This window comes from Cyanistes caeruleus, chromosome 9 (genome assembly GCF_971803275.1).
Source record: "Cyanistes caeruleus chromosome 9, bCyaCae1.hap1.1, whole genome shotgun sequence".
Lineage (NCBI taxonomy): Eukaryota > Metazoa > Chordata > Aves > Passeriformes > Paridae > Cyanistes > Cyanistes caeruleus.
Genome location: NC_141709.1, coordinates 10,046,062 through 10,066,669, shown reverse-complemented (window position 1 = coordinate 10,066,669; position 20,608 = coordinate 10,046,062). Strand labels below are relative to the sequence as shown.

At 43.8% G+C, this 20,608-nt stretch overlaps 1 protein-coding gene and 1 pseudogene across 2 annotated transcripts in view; both read right to left on the bottom strand.

Moving 5' to 3' along the window:
- Positions 1-20,608, bottom strand: part of LOC147651556 (coiled-coil domain-containing protein 180-like) — a 241,593-nt pseudogene that overhangs the window by 203,966 nt on the left and 17,019 nt on the right. The window contains exons 24-28 of the transcript XR_015274118.1: positions 18,835-19,106; positions 18,218-18,273; positions 17,365-17,446; positions 16,290-16,361; positions 15,322-15,388 (exon numbers count right to left, since the gene is read on the bottom strand). The product of XR_015274118.1 is annotated as a coiled-coil domain-containing protein 180-like (transcript). The remainder of the gene's footprint in view (positions 1-15,321; positions 15,389-16,289; positions 16,362-17,364; positions 17,447-18,217; positions 18,274-18,834; positions 19,107-20,608) is intronic.
- Positions 4,020-10,052, bottom strand: LOC147651557 (uncharacterized). The gene is made up of 3 exons (XM_086842883.1): positions 7,289-10,052; positions 6,231-6,357; positions 4,020-5,160 (listed from the first exon to the last, which is right to left on the bottom strand). Exon 1 carries the CDS (start codon positions 8,579-8,581, stop codon positions 7,625-7,627), a length of 957 nt encoding a protein of 318 aa, XP_086699009.1. The 5' UTR covers positions 8,582-10,052; the 3' UTR covers positions 4,020-5,160; positions 6,231-6,357; positions 7,289-7,624.

Sequence of the window (20,608 nt, the reverse complement as noted above, 5' to 3'; positions counted from 1 at the left end):
TTTTTTAGTTTTTTTTTAATTTCTGCCTGTTTGATTGGGTTTTTTTCATTATTTGTTTGGGGTTTTTGTGTCTGTGTTTGTTTTGTTACAGTTTTGTAGAATTCTTTAAGCAAGATTGATTTGAAAGCTGAGCAGTCCTGTACTGTATTCTCCTGGATTCACCTGAGACTCTTCCTAGGCAGCTCCCTGATCCTGTTTGCACTGCGTCACACATCGTTCTCCTGAAGAAACTGTCTGCTCATGGCTTGGATAGGTGCATTGTTTGCTGGTGATAAACTGGGTGATGGCAGGGCCCAGAGTGGTGGGAAGTGGAGTTCATCCAGCTGATCCCCAAGGCTCAGTCTTGGGCCCAGTCCTGTTTAGTATCTTTATCAGTGATCTGGACAAGGGGATTGAGTGCACCCTCAGTAATTCACAGATGATGCCAAGTTGGGTGGGAGTGTTTTTCTCTTCTGGAGGACAGCAGGCGCAGAGGCTCTCTCTAACTACAGTTCTACACAGTCCCGGTAGGTGCCCCTGTGCTTACCCCTTCATCTGTCCATCCAGGTCAATCTGTAACCTCTACACCAGCAGCCTTTATTCATCATGATCAACAGGTCTGGACATGGAGACCAGTTTGTCACTATTAAATGTCAGTCTTGGCTGTGGGCACATGCTACTTCTGCTTTATAAGTGTGACAAATTTTTAATGCTCCAAAGAGTTTTGCTATGTACTGTGCATCATGCAGGTTTGGAAAGAAAAATTTTCCCAGGCCAGGAAATAGATATAAAATAAGAGGAGATGTAAACTATTTACTTTTGTGAGTTTTTACTCTTTGTCCTTCTTTCCCAGCTTTATAAATGTCCATTAAATACCTCATAAAATGTTATCATGACATAGCCACTTCTGTAAGGAATTAGATAATCCTGATGCTTTACAAGACACTTGATTTGGCCCAGGTAGAATGCTGTTCACAATCATTTGTCAGCTGTCACTACAAACACCTTTTGTACTGGTGGTTTGTGGGTGCTTGGGTTTTGTTTTTTTTTGGAAAGGACTTTGCTAATTGCACAGAACAGACGGATTTCAATTTATTCTTTCTATGAGTTTACTGACTTTAATTAAATTTTCTCAGTAAAAGGCATTGATAGAATGCATTATAATAGAACTTTGTAAGCTTTCTTATTCATGAAAATTTCAGTTACTGAAGTTTTAAGCAAAGAAGTGTACATTATCTACTTTGTCATATTGCTAAACTCTATAAGAAAAACATAATATGTAATTGAAGTTGCACCTTCTTTTCTGGAATGAGTAATAAAAGTATTTAATTTGGTAATAATGTACCAAACCAATATACTTCTGAAACAAGTATCCATGGAAATAAAAGATATATTAAAAAAATTACCAGAGTTTTACTGTTTTCTAACGTGTTAGCAAATAGGACTTTTTTGCATTTTCTTTTCTTTTAGTTTGTGAACAAGTATGAAAAGGAAGACTGTGTCTCAGCAGTTTTCCAATAGCTTAAGGAAGAAGACTTCACAACCCCCCTGGGCAACCTGTGCCAGTTTGTGGTCACTCTCAAAATAAAAAAGTGTTTCCTGGAGATTAGAGGGGATCTCCTGTATTTCAGTTTGTGACCGCTCACTCCGGTCATGTCACTGGGCCCACTGAGAAGAGCCTGGCTCCCTCTTCTTTGTGCCCTCCCTTCTGGTATTTATAGACATGGATAAGATCACCCTAAGCCTTCTCTTCTCCAGGCTCAATAGTTCCATCTTTCTCCATCTTTCCTCACGGCAGAGTTGCTCCAGTCCCTCCATCATCATCTTCACAGCCCTTCACTGCATTCTTCTGAGCTGAGGAGCCCCAAACTGGAGCCAGCACTAGAGGTGCTCCCCAGTGCTAAGCAGAGGAGAAGGATCCCCTCCCTTGGCCTGCTGGCTGCACTCTCAACACAACTCAGGATCCCTTTGCTCTTCTCTGCCAGAAGGGTGCATATTTTGGCTTGTGTTGATCTTGGTGCTCTCCAGGACCTGCCAAGCCTTTCCTGACCATCTGCTTTCCAGCCCAGCTAGGAGGCCTGCAGCATGCTCTGGTGCCTGCCTGGTAGTGTTCCTCTCCAGAAACAGGACTTGGGGGTTCCCCTTCTTGAACTTGGTGATGTTCCTGTCAGCCCATTTCTCAGGCTTTTCGAGGTTCCTCTGGATGGCCACATGACCTTCTGGCATGTCTTTGTAGATCCTTTCCCACTATTCAGTGCTGGTGAGGCCTCAGCTGGGCTCCCAAGCTGGATAATGAACAAGTGGGATATGAAGCTACTGGAAAGAGTTCAACAAAACATCACTAAGATGATGACATTTTAGTTCTCACTGTTTTTCATGCACTTCAATTATTTCAGAATATCTGTCTTTTATTTTAGCACCTAGTTTAATCTTCTTTTTGATTCTGTCTGCCATAGAATACTTGAAGTTTCTCCTGTACCTAACATGAAATTGAAAAATAGTTTTATCATGAACAAAATGACTCAACTACTATGGTTTCAATGGAATCAGGATCAGAGTAATACAATTTTTTTTTAACAACTAAATTAACTGACAGTAAATGAAGAAGGAGTGGCTGAGGTCACTTGGTTTGTTCATCCTGGAGCAGAGGAGACTGAGAGCAGACCTTGTCGGCAGCTGCAGCTCCTTCCAAGGGGCAGCAGAGGGGCAGCTCTGGTCTCTGCTCCTTCTGACCAGGGACAGGAGAGCCAAGGGCACTGCTGGAGCTGTATCAGGGGAGGATTAGGCTGGGTATCAGGGAAAGGATTTTTCCCCAGAGGGTGGTCAGGCACAGAACAAGCTCCCCAGGGAATGGGCACAGCCTTAAGGCTGCCAGAGCTTCAGGAGCATTTGAACAATGCTCCCAGGGATGCACAGGGTAGGATTGTTGGGGTGTCTGTGCAGGGTCACGAGTTGGACTGGATGAATCTGGTGGGGGCTCCTTCCATTTCAGGATATTCTGTGTTTCTGTGACTGTATCAGTTATAATTTCAGGATCAACATCAAAATGTTCTATCACCACGTAAGCTGGATGCTGGCACCTCCTGGCACCTCCTGGTGGTCCAGTGGCTCAGATGTTCTTTCTGTCCTGGGCAGGGATAGCGAAGTTGTTTGGGTGACATCTGTCAGTGTTGCACCAGGTACTGAATATTCTATTTTACCCACACCAAGAAGCTTGCTGTAAGCCAATCATGCCTTATAAAGTGCTATCAAGTATGACTCTCAACTTTTAAAATTAATGACCTGACTGAATGTTCCTGATGGAAATACGGCAATCATTCTGAAGAAATACAAGCTCAGTGGTGCAAGGCAAAGGAAAGGGTAGCTTCAAGTGCATTTATCAGCACCCAGTATGTTTGGAGCTAAAAAAACCCTAAAGCCCCCATTCAGCAAACCCTCAATTTTTACAGCCCCATTATGTAATGACATTTAAGCAAGTTATGTAACTGAATGAAACATTTATTAAGTTCCCTCTTAACTAACAGTGGAAATGCTATTAATTCTTTCCTGTATATCATGCATATAGGCATACATCATAATACATAAACTTCACATGTTCTCTCTTCCAAGTTTAGGAGTGATGTATCCCAACAAATAGGAAGTCAGGCAGAAATGCAAGGAGGCATGCATGGATGAAAAATGAACTCCCAGACAAAGCCAAACACAAACAGGAAGCCTGCAGAGGATGGAAGCAAGGACAGCCTGGGAGGAATACAGGGGGATTGTCCAAGCAGCCAGGGATTGTCTTGGGAAAGCTTAAGCCCTAATAGAACTAAACTTGGCCAGAGACATCAAGGTCAACACTGGGACTTGGACCAACCTGGTCTGCTGGAAGTGTCCCTGCCCATTGACTCGATCTCCTCGAGTGTGGCCCGGCTAGCTCAGTGATGAGGTTTCTCTTCACTCGAGTTTCGAGCCAGCATATGTTTGTGGGGTTCACTGATTTTCTTCAAGAATTCAAGTCTACAGAGCGAGTAAAGAAATCAGGGGGGGACTCTCTCTCTGGTTTGCATTCCACAGTTTATTTCTGTGAAGGGGAATCCAAAGGACGAGAGACAAAGGATTTGGGGTCTGGGGGGTCTCTTTTAACAGGGTTTCTCGGAGGGAGGGAACATCAGAGAAAGAAACAATTATTTTTCTCAGTTAGTACATCTTCCAAACTTTCTACAAATCAAGGTCACACACACCGAGAGAAGAAATAACAGACACCAACTTCTTCAAATGCCCACAAAGGTGTAGGAGTATTCTCCACAGAGGGGCAGAGGGGGGGAGAGGGGGCGGGCTTGGTTTCCTGGCAACTCAGGGGGGAAAGAAAGGGAAGGCAAGGTAAGCATGGCCTCTCAGCTTCCATAGCTCAGAGGCATTCTGGGACAGGAACAACAAAGTTACAAACTTGCGTGTTGGAAAGAAGGGTCTCTCTTCTCCCAAGCCCGTGCTTTCCTGGGCTAAAGAAACTTCAAGCAGCTGGAAATGCCAGCAGGGTCTTCTCTTTTCTCTATCCGGCCTCTCGCCGTGGGGCTGAGGAGAGAAACTTCAGTAACCGTGGTAACCTGACACCAGGTAAACAGGAGAAAGAGAAGCTGGGGGTGGGGGGGAGATCCCAACTAAAAGAGGGGAAAAGATATATTTCAAGCTATCAACTACAACAGGTTAGTATTTTCCCTTCTATAGAAACCTGCTGATAAGAATTCAATGTGACAACTGAAATAGATTTTCCGTTGTCTCATGATTATTTTTTCCCCTAATTTTATATAATATGAAACATTTATTTAGTTAAATAGCCTGAATTTCATATGTCATGAACAATTAAGCATATGAAAAATTTTAATTGCTAATGCAAACTGTGTCCCTTTACATAGGATGTAGTGAAATTATTCCTTCCATACACACGAGCTCTGTCCCACAAGAACTCTGCTGTTCTCACAGTACCACTATTGATCCAGAAAGATGGGGAAGCTTGCTGTGAAAGTAATGAAAGCAGGATCCTGACCCATGCTCTAATTGTCCTTTCTTCATGGATCCAGCCAGTGAACAGGAACAGTGTGAACACCAGAAAACTTAATTCTGCTGACAAATTTTCAAGCTTGATGTCCAAAAGACATGGTATTTACCAAGTTGACCATTTTATGGATGACTGCTCCACTGAAGAAAAAAAATATACAACCTTTCAAATAGAAGCACAAAACTGTCTTGAAAAGCAACACTATAATTATATTACTATGTTTTTATAGGAACGATAATTATTATATATATAATATAATATAATATAATATAATATAATATAATATAATATAATATAATATAATATAATATAATATAATTATTATTTATAACTATAACACAAGTGCCAAGTTTTGCTCATGACAATCATCAGTAATTGATTTTATGGTCTTTTGTCTTGACCCATGAGAGTTTTCATTTTATTTTCTCTTCTCTCCCATTGAGGAGAGGGAGTGAGAGACCAGCTGGGTGAGGGCCAGATCAAGGTCAATCCACCACCCAACCTTCCTCAAACTTCACTTACTCACTGTAGGCTTCTAATACAAGATTCCCTAGGTCAGTGTATTTCAAATTTTGTATTGCAGCCATAACTGGTTGCAAAAGTCAGGAATTAACTGAGAAATAAGAATGCATTCATGTGATGCTGACGTATGAAATTGCTGATGCCAGCACATGACTTTAATTGCACTGACACAGAAGTTTAAAGCAGAGAAGCTATTTTTACCAGCTCCTTACACACATTCCTAATTGCAAAATTAATTTTTTTGTTTAGAAGAATTCACTTTATAAAAGTATTTCAGCTGAAAGAGAAAAACCCTCTGAAAAGGCAACATATTTTCATAGAAAGTTTAATCAGGAGAGCTATTTTGGATCTTTTCCCCAAACATGATATATAGTGAATGATTTAACACATTTGTGAGCCAACCCACTATAAATGTTTATGAAAGACTGTAATTTTTAAGTATTTTAGAAAAAAAATAACTGGAATTCATTAACACAGCTACTTGCAATCATGGAGAACTTGGGAAAATTTGGGGTTCTGCAGTCTTACTGTCAGATGTGTCAAGAATTTCATCATGGTTGAAATAAAAAAGTGTTTATCCTGTCCCTCTTCATTTCTGAAACTTTCTTGTTATTGGCTGCGATCTTTCTTTCATTTCTGTGGAGACCTCCATCCGAAATGCTCCGGCTCCATTCCACTTCCTTCTTACCTACAAATATCTCCTCTGTTGTAACAGGACAGCTTTATAGCGCATACTGAAGCAGAGAAAGCAACTGCAGACTGTCAGATGGAAGAACCCAGCTGGTTTTAGTGTGATTGGTTCCAGGTAAGGGAATCTAAGAAGGAAAAATAAATAAATAAAATAAATTAATAAAATAATCTTTTCTAGGGCAGTGGACATCTGAGGACACTAACAAGTAGATGAGGGCAAGGGAACACTGCAGAAGTTATTACATGCCACCAAACGTGGAACTAGATCCTTCTTGAATCCAAAGTCTAAATTGCTAATAGAATTCAGGGATTCGCTGCTTCTAGCTTAATAGATAAGGGGTGGATTAAAAATCTTGTTTCATATATGTCAACTAAGGAAAAGTTAATCTAACAGTTTACTTAAGGAGGAACAATATTAGGAAACACTATTAACCAGACTCCCAGAGCTCCAGTCCCTGCTTCAGAATGAAGGAATACAATGGACAGAATTTAATACTATGCAAATTGTGAGATTACAAACAAAATAAAATATCTATTAAATATTTATAAATATGTTTCTATGGTGCTTATCTAAGTCTGAGTTTCTAAAATTACGGTAAACCTCACTGACATCCTTGAAATTGATTACATTCTTGCTGTAGGGCTACAGTGGATATCTGAACTAGTTTACTTGTACTGCAAATTACTGGAAAATATAAGAATATTAAAATTTTATATTTAATATTTCATTGGTTCTGATTATTATTATTTTATTGCATGTTCTGCCTCTTTACTTGGAGCAGCTATTCTTTATTGCTGTGTGGCTTCCTGTAGTGAGAAGACATCTAGAAACATGCTCGTGGGTTTCAGTTAGACATTATCATCTTCAACATCTAAGTATTTTTTATTTTAAACTATGCTTTCAGTCTCTGACTCTTTAATTTGTACACATATATTTGTGTTTCCTCATTACACCTGATTTTATAGATTAAAAACCCTTAGTAGATGAACCTATAAGCTATGAAGCTTATATATTGTGCTAGAAACTGCATATTAAAGTATTGACATGATACTTACTTAGAACAAAGTTTTCCACATACATTTTTGATGATTCTTACTATCTCCTAACAATGTTATGTCCTTTTGCAGGTAAATGATTTCTCATCTGAGAATTGCCACATCTTTCTTTGATGGTAATGACAATGCCCAAGTCCTCATCTCCCTTTGGCTGTGTGGGTTAGCTTACAGAACCAGATCATAATTCATTGGGGCAGAGGTAGAGTCACAGGTGCTTGAGGCAAAGCACAGTGGGAAAATTCCTGTTGCCATTCACTCCTTCCTCTAGGACACTGGTAGAACGTGGTTGTTTATGTTCTGAAATGGTTTTCCCAGGCTGGACTCCCTGGGCTTGGACTATAAGGAAAAATATGGATGCTCACAGCCCCTGGGTGTTTGGAAACAAAGCCAAGTGAAAGCAAGGCCTCCCTCCAGCTGCACTCTCTGCAGCCCCCTCTGTTCCTGCCTCCTGCCCTGAGGGCCGCGGCGGCTGGACGGTGTCCTGTGGGCAGGGCCTGGATCCTGTGGGCACTGCCTGGATCCTGTGGGCAGAGCCTGGATCCTGTGGGCACTGCCTGGATCCTGCGGGCAGAGCCTGGATCCTGTGGGCAGAGCCTGGATCCTGTGGGCAGAGCTGGGATCCTGTGGGCAGGGCCTGGATCCTGTGGGCACTGCCTGGATCCTGTGGGCACTGCCTGGATCCTGTGGGCAGAGCCTGGATCCTGTGGGCACTGCCTGGATCCTGTGGGCACTGCCTGGATCCTGTGGGCAGAGCCTGGATCCTGTGGGCAGAGCCTGGATCCTGTGGGCAGAGCCTGGATCCTGTGGGCAGAGCCTGGATCCTGTGTGCAGGGCCTGGATCCTGTGGGCAGAGCCTGGATCCTGTGGGCACTGCCTGGATCCTGTGGGCAGGGCCTGGATCCTGTGGGCAGAGCTGGGATCCTGTGGGCAGGGCCTGGATCCTGTGGGCAGGGCCTGGATCCTGTGTGCAGGGCCTGGATCCTGTGGGCAGAGCCTGGATCCTGTGGGCACTGCCTGGATCCTGTGGGCACTGCCTGGATCCTGTGGGCACTGCCTGGATCCTGTGGGCAGAGCCTGGATCCTGTGGGCAGGGCCTGGATCCTGTGGGAAGAGCCTGGATCCTGTGGGCAGAGCCTGGATCCTGTGGGCAGAGCCTGGATCCTGTGGGCAGAGCCAGGATCCTGTGGGAAGTGCCTGGATCCTGTGGGCAGTGCCTGAATTGCCCAGGCAGCGCTTCGATTCTCCAGGTAGCGCCTGGATCATCCAGGAAACCCCCATCTCCCTCCCAAACATACCCCACTTTGGGAACCTGGTGATTTCTAAAATCTATACAATTGGTGAGAAACCTCATCAAGGCATGTGATTGTGAAAAATTAAAATTCCTGCAGGAGGAGATGAATCACAAAAGCATCATCCAACTTCCATCAGCACAGGCCAGGGCTGGCAGGACCCACAGCACCGGGGCAGCTTGTGTCTGCTTCCTGGGGGAATTTTTTCCCTCCAGTTCCACAGATTTAAAATCAAAAGAAAGGGTGGAGAGAAATAGGACAGAAGGGATATGTTTGCCTCACCTGGATGAGCTCACTGCTCCCTGCACATGGGCAAGATATCGCCAAGCACAGGACTTGTGTGTTTTTAAAAGCTCAGGCCTCAGAACATCCTTCTGGCCCTGCTCGAGATAAAACTGTTTCCAGGATCCACAAGTAATGCCACCAAACCCAAGAACATCCATCAGGGAGCACAGATACAAATGCAAATCTGCCCTGTATTTGCCAGGTTTAATTGGTTGTGCTTGGTGCTGGAAAATCAAGATCTGGAGTTGCCTAAAGCACCTAAGGAAGGTGACGGATTTTTGCCAGCACTAATAATGTGCAATTCCAAGTGCCTTTCAAATCTTTTGTGCACAGGCATCGTCCAGAATCGTCAACATGAATGGGAACAAGGGTGGGATGCCCAGAGCACAGAAACTGGTGCTGTTTGGAATGTGTGTGAGAGAAAACCTGATGCTGTTTGGAGTGTAAATAGGAGAGAAAGTGACACAAACACGGATGGGGCTTGGGCAGTGGAACATGTGGTTGCACCAGGAGAGGGAGCGTGTAGCTGCCCTGAGAGAAGCTGTTCTGTGTGTGTCAAGTAGTGAAGATTTAATTCAGATACCCAGTTGTGTGGGTGGTCCCTGGTGGCTGAGAAGCTGCCATTTGCAATGCCAGGCAAGCACTCCTTCCCTCAGAGATCCCCCAGAATGATCTCTACAGCAGGCAGCTATCTTGGAGGAGAACTGGGATGGAAGAACGGGGTCCTGCATCAAACAAACTCCTTGTGCCACAAGTCACAAGGACTTGGTGTCCCCACATCCCTCCCGGCGCAGGCAGCGCCTTTCTCCTCTGCCCCACACAGCACACACTGCACCGCCCCAGCAACCCAAAGGCTTTGGCATTCAGGATCTCCCCCCAGGACGATGACTATAGCGCAATGAAAAAAGCAACCACTCAGTATTTATTAATTCAGTCCTTTTATTTCAACAAAACCATCTTACCTAGACTGGTCAAACTAATCTCTAGGCCATCAGAACACTAGTTTCACCTACAGAACTTTATTATTTACCTATGCTAGCTAAAGTTTTCTCCCCTCCCTCTCTACCCACCCTCTTAACTCCCTTGTGTTCCCTGTTACCCCTCCCTTGGTCCCCCCTATCTCCTAACCCTCCCTTGTTCTCCCTGCCCTCCCTCTCTACCCACCCTCTTAACTCCCTTGTGTTTCCTATTACCCCTCCCTTGGTCCCCCCTATCTCTAACCCTCCCTTGTTCTCCCTGCCCTCCCTCTCCTGATCTCTATGGCCGCCTTCACTGCCTCCGGGCCCTGACGCCTGTGGCTCTGTGTTCCCGGCATCGCCGGATCACAGCCGCCACCCTGCTCCGGATGGCCCGGGAGCCGCGCCGCAGCGAGTGCAGCAGAGCCCGGCCGCGGGCCCTGAGGCTGTGCGGGGCCGCTGCCCGGCTCTCTGCTGCTGCCGCCTGCGCGCCAGGGGCTGCACAAGCGGCTGGCTTTGCCATCTCTTGTGGCTGGCCAGTGGCACGCACAGGGTGCTCCTTAACTTCTGGAGCTCTGGCCGGGGCAGCACCTGCTGGCTGGGTGAACCTGGGAGCTACCAGGCCATAAGATGTGCTTGGCAGCTCAGCATCTTCCCCATCTTCCAGCACCAAGTCGGGGTCCATCAGCAGCTGTGGGTAGCGGGGATTCACCCAGATGGTGTGGATAATGGTGACATCCCTCTTCTTCGGCAAGTTGTTCCTGTTGTTATCTTGCCTTTTCACAGCTGCTCGATCTTCGGTTTTTGTGCCGGTCCAAAGCTCCAGGAGTTTGGGGTCAGAGCTACATGTAGAGCTGGTGTCTGATGTTGACATCAGCAGCGGCAGCAATGCCGAGTAGCTCTCAACCCCACTGGTGCTGGACCGGACATCCTCTGAGATGTCCCCCTCCTCGTTCTGCAGTTCTGGCAGAACTGCCCTCGGTGCTGCCCACTGCCCGTGAGCTTCCTGTGTTGGTGAGGGGCCGGGGACGCAGCTGGGGCCGTGCGGGGCAGCTGCCCCGCTCTCTGCCCCTGCTGCGGCGGCTGCTGCCGCCGTCCCCGAGCCCGTGCCCTGAGCCAGGCCCAGCTGCTGGCCGCATCTCCAGATCACAGCCAGCACCTTGCTCAGGATGGCAAGGAAGCCGCACCACAGCAAGTGCAGCAGAGCCCAGGCGCAGGCCCTGAGGCTATGAGGGGCCGCTGCCCGGCTCTCTGGTGCTGCCACCTGTGCGGCAGGCCCAGCCCAGGAGTCACGGTGCAGCAGTTCCCTCGCCCATGGCAAGCCCGGCCCAGGCCCCGAGGCAGCTGCGTGCTGCCCCATCTCCTTCTTTGTAGTGGTGTTGTTGGGCTTCGTGGATGAGCTCGTCTCCATGTCCATAGACATTTCCGACTTGCTCACACTCCGCCTTCTCCCGGGAGCCGCTGTCTCCTGCCGGAGCCGCTGTCTCCTGCCGGAGCTGCTCTCCTGGGAGTGGGCACCGCCGGGCTCTCCGTGCCCTTTTATACCCGCCTGGTCAGGGCGTGGCCCCAGGTGTCACAATGGGCTCTGGGCACACGCAGCCTCCTCGTCACAAAGGGGAACGGTGTGGGTGGGGCACCAAGTGTCCCAAAGGGCTCTGCGAACAGATAAGAAGTCCATAATTTCCCCCTTTATAATGTAGAGTGAGAAGCAGGAGAACTCGTATGGTTCAGGTGGCAAAGGAAAAAAATCTGATGATGAGCTATTGGAATACAATTTGGAAAAAGGGAGACCAAATACCCCTGAAGGGCTGGAGTACTTCAGTGTCTCCTTGGCTTCAGTTTAATTCAAAAGGTTTCATTTCTAAAGTGATTAGAAGTGAAACACTTAAAACCCTTTGAAGTGTGCTTTTTCCTTGTGTCTTTTGTCTAAGATTCAGTATTGGGTGATGATTAAGCAGGTGTTTAACTGTAAAAATGAATGCCAGCCAAGGTGGAGGGGCACTGGCCTTGACCCCCTAAAAAGTGATGCTGACCTGTGGGACGTAACCACTAAAGAAGTTGCTTTTGAAAGCGAGAGGTATCCATCCAAGAGTGAGACCAGCTCTGCTGTTCTGGTCTGCCACTGAAAACTCAGCGTATTATTCTGCAAAGCAAGAGAGACATGGTAGAATTTGTTTATGTAGCAGGGTGGGTGGTCTATTAGGGTCGGAAGAGGAAAGCTGCGTGATTTGGCATGGGGAGAAAAACAGCAGGAGAATGACTGCCAGTAAAGAGAGCTTGAATGTGACTAGCATGTGGTTTGACCATTACCCCTGATTTTTCCAATCTTCCTTGTCCCATTATCCTTGTTGGTTGCAGTTTGGTAGTCTTTGACTCCACAAATGCTGCAGCTGAGTCTTAATGTCAGGCAAATCTGCTTTGAAAAATTGAGACGTATTTCACCTTGACATCTAAAGACATAGACAAAAATCATTCTTACACAAAGTGCTCTCAGGAATTAAGAACAAGCACAGACTAACAGGAAAGAGAAAACATTTGCTTGCACTCAAGTAATTCATCCAGTTCTACTGAGTTTCAGTAGTCTCAAAGAAACAAAAGAACAGTGATACAATTTTGGTATTCCTTTCTATGCCTTCAGTAATGCCACCTTGAATTTGTCCATTTTATCCATTTTGCTAGCCAGAAGTATACAGGTTTGGGAAGACTTTCTGTGATGCAAGTGGAATAGAAGATAATGCTGCCAAAGCAAGTGCAGCCAAACCTGGTGACATCTACTCCTTCTTTCAAAGTCTGTTTGTTCATCTTCAAAGGAACCAAATATGTAAGAAATCTGATACTATTGGTACCAGAGAAGTTGTGAGTTCCCCATTCCAAAAGTGTTCAAGGCTAGGCTGGACATGGTTTGGAGCAACCTAGTCTACTGGAAGGTGGCCCTACCCATGGTAGAGGATGGATGAGTTTTAAGGTCCATTCCAACTCAAACCATTCTGTAAGTCTATGAATCTGGTACTGTATTGTGATGAATCTGGTGTGTTGAGTGTAAGAGGCAGATGTGGAACATGTTCCATGCAGATAATATACTATAGGAAGAGTCTCCCACTGTCTCTGATGTGCCAGGTACCCAGAATTACTTAGATGAAATCAAGGTTACACACACCAAGAGAAGAAATAACAGACACCAACTTCTTCAAATGCCCACAAAGGTGTAGGAGTATTCTCCACAGAGGGGCAGAGGGGGGGAGAGGGGGCGGGCTTGGTTTCCTGGCAACACAGGGGGGAAAGAAAGGGCAGGCAAGGTAAGCATGGCCTCTCAGCTTCCATAGCTCAGAGGCATTCTGGGACAGGAACAACAAAGTTACAAACTTGCGTGTTGGAAAGAAGGGTCTCTCTTCTCCCAAGCCCGTGCTTTCCTGGGCTAAAGAAACTTCAAGCAGCTGGAAATGCCAGCAGGGTCTTCTCTTTTCTCTATCCGGCCTCTCGCCGTGGGGCTGAGGAGAGAAACTTCAGTAACCGTGGTAACCTGACACCAGGTAAACAGGAGAAAGAGAAGCTGGGGGGGGGGGGGGGGGCGGGAAACGGACTAAAAGAGGGGAAAAGATATATTTCAAGTTATCAACTACAACATCTCCCCCTATTTTTTTCCAAAAGAAGGAAGGGAACTCGGTTTTACTTCTTAAAACCAAGGGGAAAGGGTTTGGGGTGTATTGGGATTTGGGAATTCCACAGCATTTATCTGAGGTGCAGGAGAAATTAACTTGGTGGTGGTGGTAACACACCAACGTTGCAAAACAGAAAACATAATCAAAACAACAACAATTGCAAAAAACCCTAAACCAGTTTGGAATACAGAAGACAGCCATCCCGAAAATCCTCATGCTGAGAAAATGTCCACAAAACTGTCATGCTCGGGATGGTTTCTTCCTAAAATACAGGTAAACAAGGAACAAAAACCATTAGCTGAATTCATCAATAAACAGATTCAACAGAGGAAAGTCAGGGTAGAATGGAGAATCTGGATTTCCTTCTCCACCCAAATACCTGTTTGATCTTTGAACTTCTGCCACTGAAATATCGGGGGTCTGGTGGGATGTTTTTCAATGTACGGTTTTACCCACCTCTGTGGGACCCACCGTAAACCCAGGGGTGTTGATACACAAGCGTATCCTCTTCCCCATGTCACTAATTTGTAAGGACCTTTAATTTTTCCACTCTCAGGGTCTCTCGTCAACACTGGTGGATGTTCCTTGAGCTTGTGTTTGCCATGAGGGGAGAAATGCTTAACCACTGTGGGGTTTTGATCTTCCACAGAGCAGTTTAAAAAATTGAGAGTGAACAGGGCTTTTCATAATCTTTCTTGTGGTGTTAACTTTACTTTGTCTTTCCATTGATTTTTCAAAACTCGTTTGAGTGACTGGTGTGCTCTCTCTACTATTGCTTGACCTGTTGGAGAGTGAGGGATTCCTGTCTTGTGTCTCACTCCCCATTCTTGCAAAAATTCCTTAAACACTTTGGAAATACATGCTGGTCCATTTTCTGTTTTCATTTCTTTAGGGATTCCTAGCACAGAAAAAGCTTGCAACAGGTGCTTTGTGGCATGCACACCTTTTTCTCCTGCATGGGCTGAGGCAAAAATTGCTCCCGAGAAGGTATCAATGGATACATGTACATATTTTACCTGTCCAAATTCAGGGATGTGTGTTACATCAGCTTGCCATACTTGACAGCTTTCAAGTCCCCTTGGATTAACTCCAGCACCCAGGGATGGCAGAGCTGTGCGCTGACAGTGGGGACATGTGGCCACAATGGCTTTGGCTTGATCTCGTTTCAGATTAAACTGTCGAATCAAACCTGGTACATTCTGATGCAACATTTCATGGCTTAATTTTGCCTGTTGAAGCAGGTCAGGAAGTCTGGCCAGCCCAAGAGGGGCAGCAGCCAGGGAATCAGCTCTGTCATTCCCTTCTGCTATGAAACCACATGTGAAACCGTGTGTGACCGGGTATGCATAACAAAATAAGGATGTTCTCGATGGGAAACTGCATAAATCAATTTTGAAAGCAATTCAAACAAAGTTCTGTTTGAGATCTCCTTGAGGACTGCATTCTCTGCTCTGGAAACCACTCCTGCTGTGTGGTGGTGCATATTTCTGGGAGTTACTTTGTTTCTCTGTGACGTGTCTTTCCCCTCCCCTCCCTGTCCCTGAAACGTTATCCCAGTGCTTGGTGTTATATGTCCCCCCGCCCCTCTCCCGAGGTTTGAAAAAGTCCGGGAAAGAGGCACCCAGGCTCTTCTCTCTTCTGGAAGCGAGCCAGAATAAACATCCTCCGATCCCCCGGAGGGAGAAGCAGCACCTTTTTGGTCTTTTCTTGGTCTCGAAGGGCCTCCCTGACCCCTCCATTCGACAGAGCTAGCGTGGATTTACTTCGGGGGGCAAAGGGAAGGTCTCTTCACAAGAATACACCTATGAAAGCAGAACTGACTAAAGAACATGACATTTCCTTACCTCACCAAGGCAGAGCAAGGTGTTGTTATCCTTCCAGAGAATATTCGTAATAATCCCCTTAAAAGTACTGTAAACCAAAAAAATTTTAAAAATTTAAATGGATGATCAAACTGTTAAATAATCACACTGGCAATATTCACTGTTTTTCCAAATATTTTGTTCAGATTAATTTCCATATGCTTTTCAGAGCATACACAAACCAATATTCAGAATGCCTAAGAACTTTTCCCCACATTAGCACAGATTCTCTTCAGATGCAGCGAGGACAAGGAGCTATTGTAATTGCTCACTGGAGAGCACTGCCATGCCACTGTCAAAAAAAAGTGATCTTAGCCAAATTCCTGTGCCCAAAGAACTAAGTATGCATTTTAGATAAAGAAAAAATATTTGAAGGTGGGTTGAGCTGTTTACTGGAATTATACTGAAAAAGAATATGGAATAAAATTCTCAAATGCTTAAATATCTTAAGCACTAATCTTAATAGTTTTGTATGGCATGTACAAAAGATCTCAGTTCTATGGAGTACAGCTGCACAGATCCAGAAACAATATGATAATTTTCTTAGAGAAAGGGAATGGAACCTGTTTGCTCATTGTTTATCCTGCTAATGGAACACTGAGCACAAGAATGAAGACATAAAATGTATTGGTCTTCTTAGGTGTGAAAAGAATTGAAGCAGAGGCTATTTTACATTCCCCACCCACTTCTTATAAATGTACAAAATGGGCTCCAGTAAGACCCCCCACTTCAGACATTAGACAGAATGAACTAGGTGGCTTAGATCTTCACTCTTACGATGCTGCAAAAAGGAAGTGCTCTGGAAGTACTTTGACCTATAAATATCAAGGCTAAATACCTTCAGTAGTGAATTCTATAGGTCACAATGATACATCCATCCATCCATCCATCCATCCATACCTCCAGGTTTTTTATAGATTAATTTCTTGTTCTGGAAATATACGACTCACTCAGACTTTGGAGGTTTCTTTCCAAGTATCTGTGCTCTCTCGTCCCTGGTAAGAGATTTCCTGCCTTTTTCACTGGAAAGGAAAAACATTAATTTTAAACTATCCACAAGTGTTTTCCTCTCTGACTGATGATTTGAGCTAGTCAATCATACAACAGACATGAAACTAAAGAAAAATTAGAAAAAAAGGTAACTCCAAAACTAGTATTCTATGGTTCTGGCCAGGACAGGGTTAATTTCTACAGCAGCCAGGAGGGGATATGAGCAGGACCTGGAAGTTATTCCCTACCACCTCTCATCATTGTGGGGGTGGGTGGAAGGGTCCCTGCTGTTGGGGAATGTGGTGGCAGTCGGGTACTGTCACGGGTTTCCTTGTGGTGAGCATTCACATGTGAATCGCTTGCCTCTCTTGTACACTTTGCTATTAACATCACTGCTGTTACTGTTCTTCTTTTAATCTCATTGCTCTTTCTAGTAAATTGTTCTTATCTCAACCTTATCTTCACCTTTTGTTCCTCCAATTTTCCTCTCCAGCTGCTGTAGGGAAAGGGGAGTGAGAAAGTGGCACACGGTTTGGAGTGTTTTGGTAGGAGTGCAAAATTGGGGAATACCATTCTCAAACCATGACAATCTAAATAGAGTATTTTGATGGAAAATGATTCTCAGAATTCTCCTCTAAACTCTCACTTGTTCAAAAATTTATTGTTGTTTCCACTATTACAGTAGCTCATTTCCTCAATCTGTGGACTAAGCTGAAGACAAACTATTTAGACACACCTGAAAATTCAGCCCCACTGATTGAAGGGTTAGTCTGTATTTCAACAACTGCAAAATACAAAATTGCAGCAGATTGAAGGAGAAAAAGAAAAATGTTTTTCCAGTCAAAATGTGTGGAAAAAGCCCCACAAAGCTGATCATGTGGACATAAAGAGGTAAGAGATTCCAAGTGATAAGCAGTAGATGGAAAGAAGGGTAATACAAATAAGCAGTATGAATCTTTCAGTGTATAGACCAAGTCTAGGTAAATTCTTGCATAGGAATACTTTAAATGGAATTCCTCACTTTATGGGTCTCACCTTTTTTTTCGCTTTGTTTCACCCCGAGATGAACTCTTGCTAGAAGACTTCTGAGAATGTGCATCAGATACCCTCTTCCTTACTGGGGGAAGAATTGCTTATAGTTAACAAGGGAAGAAGAAGGATATTGCATAAATGCCAACCAACTGAAGTTTTTGATGTGTATATGTATACTGTATTCTTATTTCTATAATGTTTCCTTATAATATGTAGGGGACAACAACAGGAGCAATCATTTCTGTCAGACAGGCCTGAAGTAACTCAGAAGTGGCAACAGCAATAAAGGTTATGAGCTGGGGCATGAGTCCCAGGAATGTCACAGAAAATACATGGTAAATGGAAGAGATGTAAAGCAAATTTGAGGCAGGTTAATAAGGAGAATGAATGGGCTACATTCATAGTATTAGTGGTCATGGGGACTTGTAAATGTGAAAGCTTTGGAAATGGCTGGAGGAGTCAAGGTCTGCAGAAGAGACATGAGGAAATGGGAACACTAGGCAGGGAGCATCTAGGGTTACCTCTGTGCTCACTTTGGAGTAGATGATAATACACTGTGAGAATACACTGATTCCCTATATATTTCATAATTTTTGCACCACTTCTTTTCTCAACCCTGCTTCCCTTTTGCTATCACAGGTACTCTTTATAACATTATTATCTCATTCTGCAGCTTTCATTGTTTTAGGAATTCAAAATCATCTTAATCTAAGTAAAAATGTCCAGGAAAAGAGGTGAGAAGCACAACTATCTCAGAGTTCCTAGCACAGAAGCCATTGGCCTGGACCGTGTGCAGTAAAATGCCAGGAACTGCAATTTAGATGAAAAGAAAATATTAAAAGAAATACAGGCACACCTGGATCATTTGTCCTCCCGCGGTTTAGGTTTGGGGATTTTTTTGATAGGTCAAATCTAAAAAAAAAACCAAATTAAGTACTACTGAATAACAAATAGCAAACAAGGCATGCTCTCTATCCCTGTCACGTGCTGAGCTAAATTTCTGAGCTCATATGTAACAGATAGGATTACTTTCACAACTGACAGTGTACATAGAAGTAATTTCATGGGACTGATTTGTTTAACTGGTATTTTGGAATTTCCACAAGCAAAACTACATTAAAATACTATTTGCAAATCAAACATTTGTCATAGTCTTCATTTTACACTTTTTATATTCAGTCAACTATGCAGCAGATAATCACCTTTTAACTAAAATAAATCTCTAGAAGACAAAACTTAAATACCTGAAATTTATCATTGTATACTAGATGTCACTTATTACTCAAAAATATATTTGGCTATGAGAAATATTGGTTTTAAAAAGAAAGCAGTCTCAGCTAGACTAATTTTTAAAGTTAGATCAGAAAATACATAGTAGTATTACCTATGACCAGTCTATGCACTAGTTCTGGGCAAAGAAAATATAAATAAAGACAAGAAAAGAAAAATACCTTTAGGCAAACAAGTACTTACCCAGATAAATTTTTGATAACATTTATTGCCAAATCATTAAACATAGATGTATCCATTCTGCTTGGATTTAACAAAGGGAATTTGTCAGGATCCAGTCCCATCACCATCCTTTTGCTCTCATCTCTGAGACTATCTTCTCTGCAATGAGAGCTCTTTTTTGCTCTCATCTCTGGGACAGCAGGAGCAAAGGAATCTTGTAACCTCCCATTCATGTCAAGAGTTGTTAAGTCCCCTTGCAATGTCCCATCTGTGTCAGGAGTAGTGAAGTCCTCCTGAAATGGGAAGAAAGATAAAGGAAGCCCTGTAGACTGTAGCAGGCAGTTAGTGAAAGCATTCCATGTAATGACCGGCTACTAAAGCAGATTTTCTAAATGGACAGTATCTTGCTTCACAGGCTAAAGTAAATTTTTTGTCAGCAATGTTGTTACAGCTGTACAGCTCTAAAACACTTCTAAGCAGTTAAGAGTAGGTTCTCATAATCATCATAAACAGTATTTAAGGATATACTCTTAAAACAATGATCCACTGAGATTACAAAATAAAGACAGAATTTCCAGAAAAGGGAGGAAAGAAAACAAACCCCATTTGATAAAAACAAAATCCCTTCAGGACACATCTGGGATTTAAAAAAAAAAAAAAGAAACCCGTGAAATATGTACCTCTGAATAGTGTTACACCTTGAAAACAAACTCTTGTGAAGAACTGAGCAACTCACTGCAATGCCATACATCTCTTTCAGCGTTCTGTAGACTTGGTGATTTACTCAGCCTCTTAAAAAGGCTGTCCTAATGTTACAGTGTCTCTGACATCTTGGCATAATGCAGATTCTTTTTTCATTTGAAAATTCAAAGCACAGATTCTGAAAAGCCATTAAAGTATGTACACAAGAAAATTCTCTTCATATTAAAGGAAATAGAGAATGTGAATGTTATCTTACAGTGGCATGTGGAATCTTTGCTTTTACTAAGAAGCTAAAGCCTGAAAAAGATGGTAAGACAGATGGTATTTACTAAACTAACTGTTCTAACCTTTTCAAACATGCTGACTCTTGCAAACAACATATTTGCCTCTGTTCTGCCACCAGTTTATGTACACATACATGGAAGAAATGAGATTGTATACGAGGCTGAGGTTTTGGTTTGGTAAACAGGAAAACAGGTTGTCCAAAAAGGACTATGGTGGTTTTAAACCCAGCTAGAAATTAAGCACTGCACAACTCAACCCTCCTTCTCTCCCTCCTTGCCCTGGTGAAATAAGGAGCAGAATCAAAGGCCAACATGTATACTGAGATAAGAACAGTTTAATAATTGAAAGTAAAGTGAAATACAGTGATAATGATAAATAAATAAATAGTAATAATAATAATAATAGTAACAACAGCAATAATAACAATAATAGTAAGTGAAAAACAAGTGATGCACAACACCATCACCACCTGCTGACCGATGCCAGAGCCCCTTCCTGAACCCAGACTGCCCCTCCCAGATAACTCTCCCAGTTTACAGACTGGATGTGACATCCCATGGGCTGCAGTATCCCTTTGGCCAGTTTGGGTCACCTGTCTCAGCTATGCTCCCTCCCAGTTTCCTTTGTGAACCCCCTCAGTGGCAGAGCAGGAGACAAGGAAAAGAAGTCCTTGACTTAGGATAAGTACAACTTAGCAAAAACCGATTTATCAACACCATTCTCATTCTGAACCCAAAACACAACACTGCAACAGCTACTGAGAAGAAATTAACTCCATCCCAGCTGAATCCAGGACAAGGATCTTTCT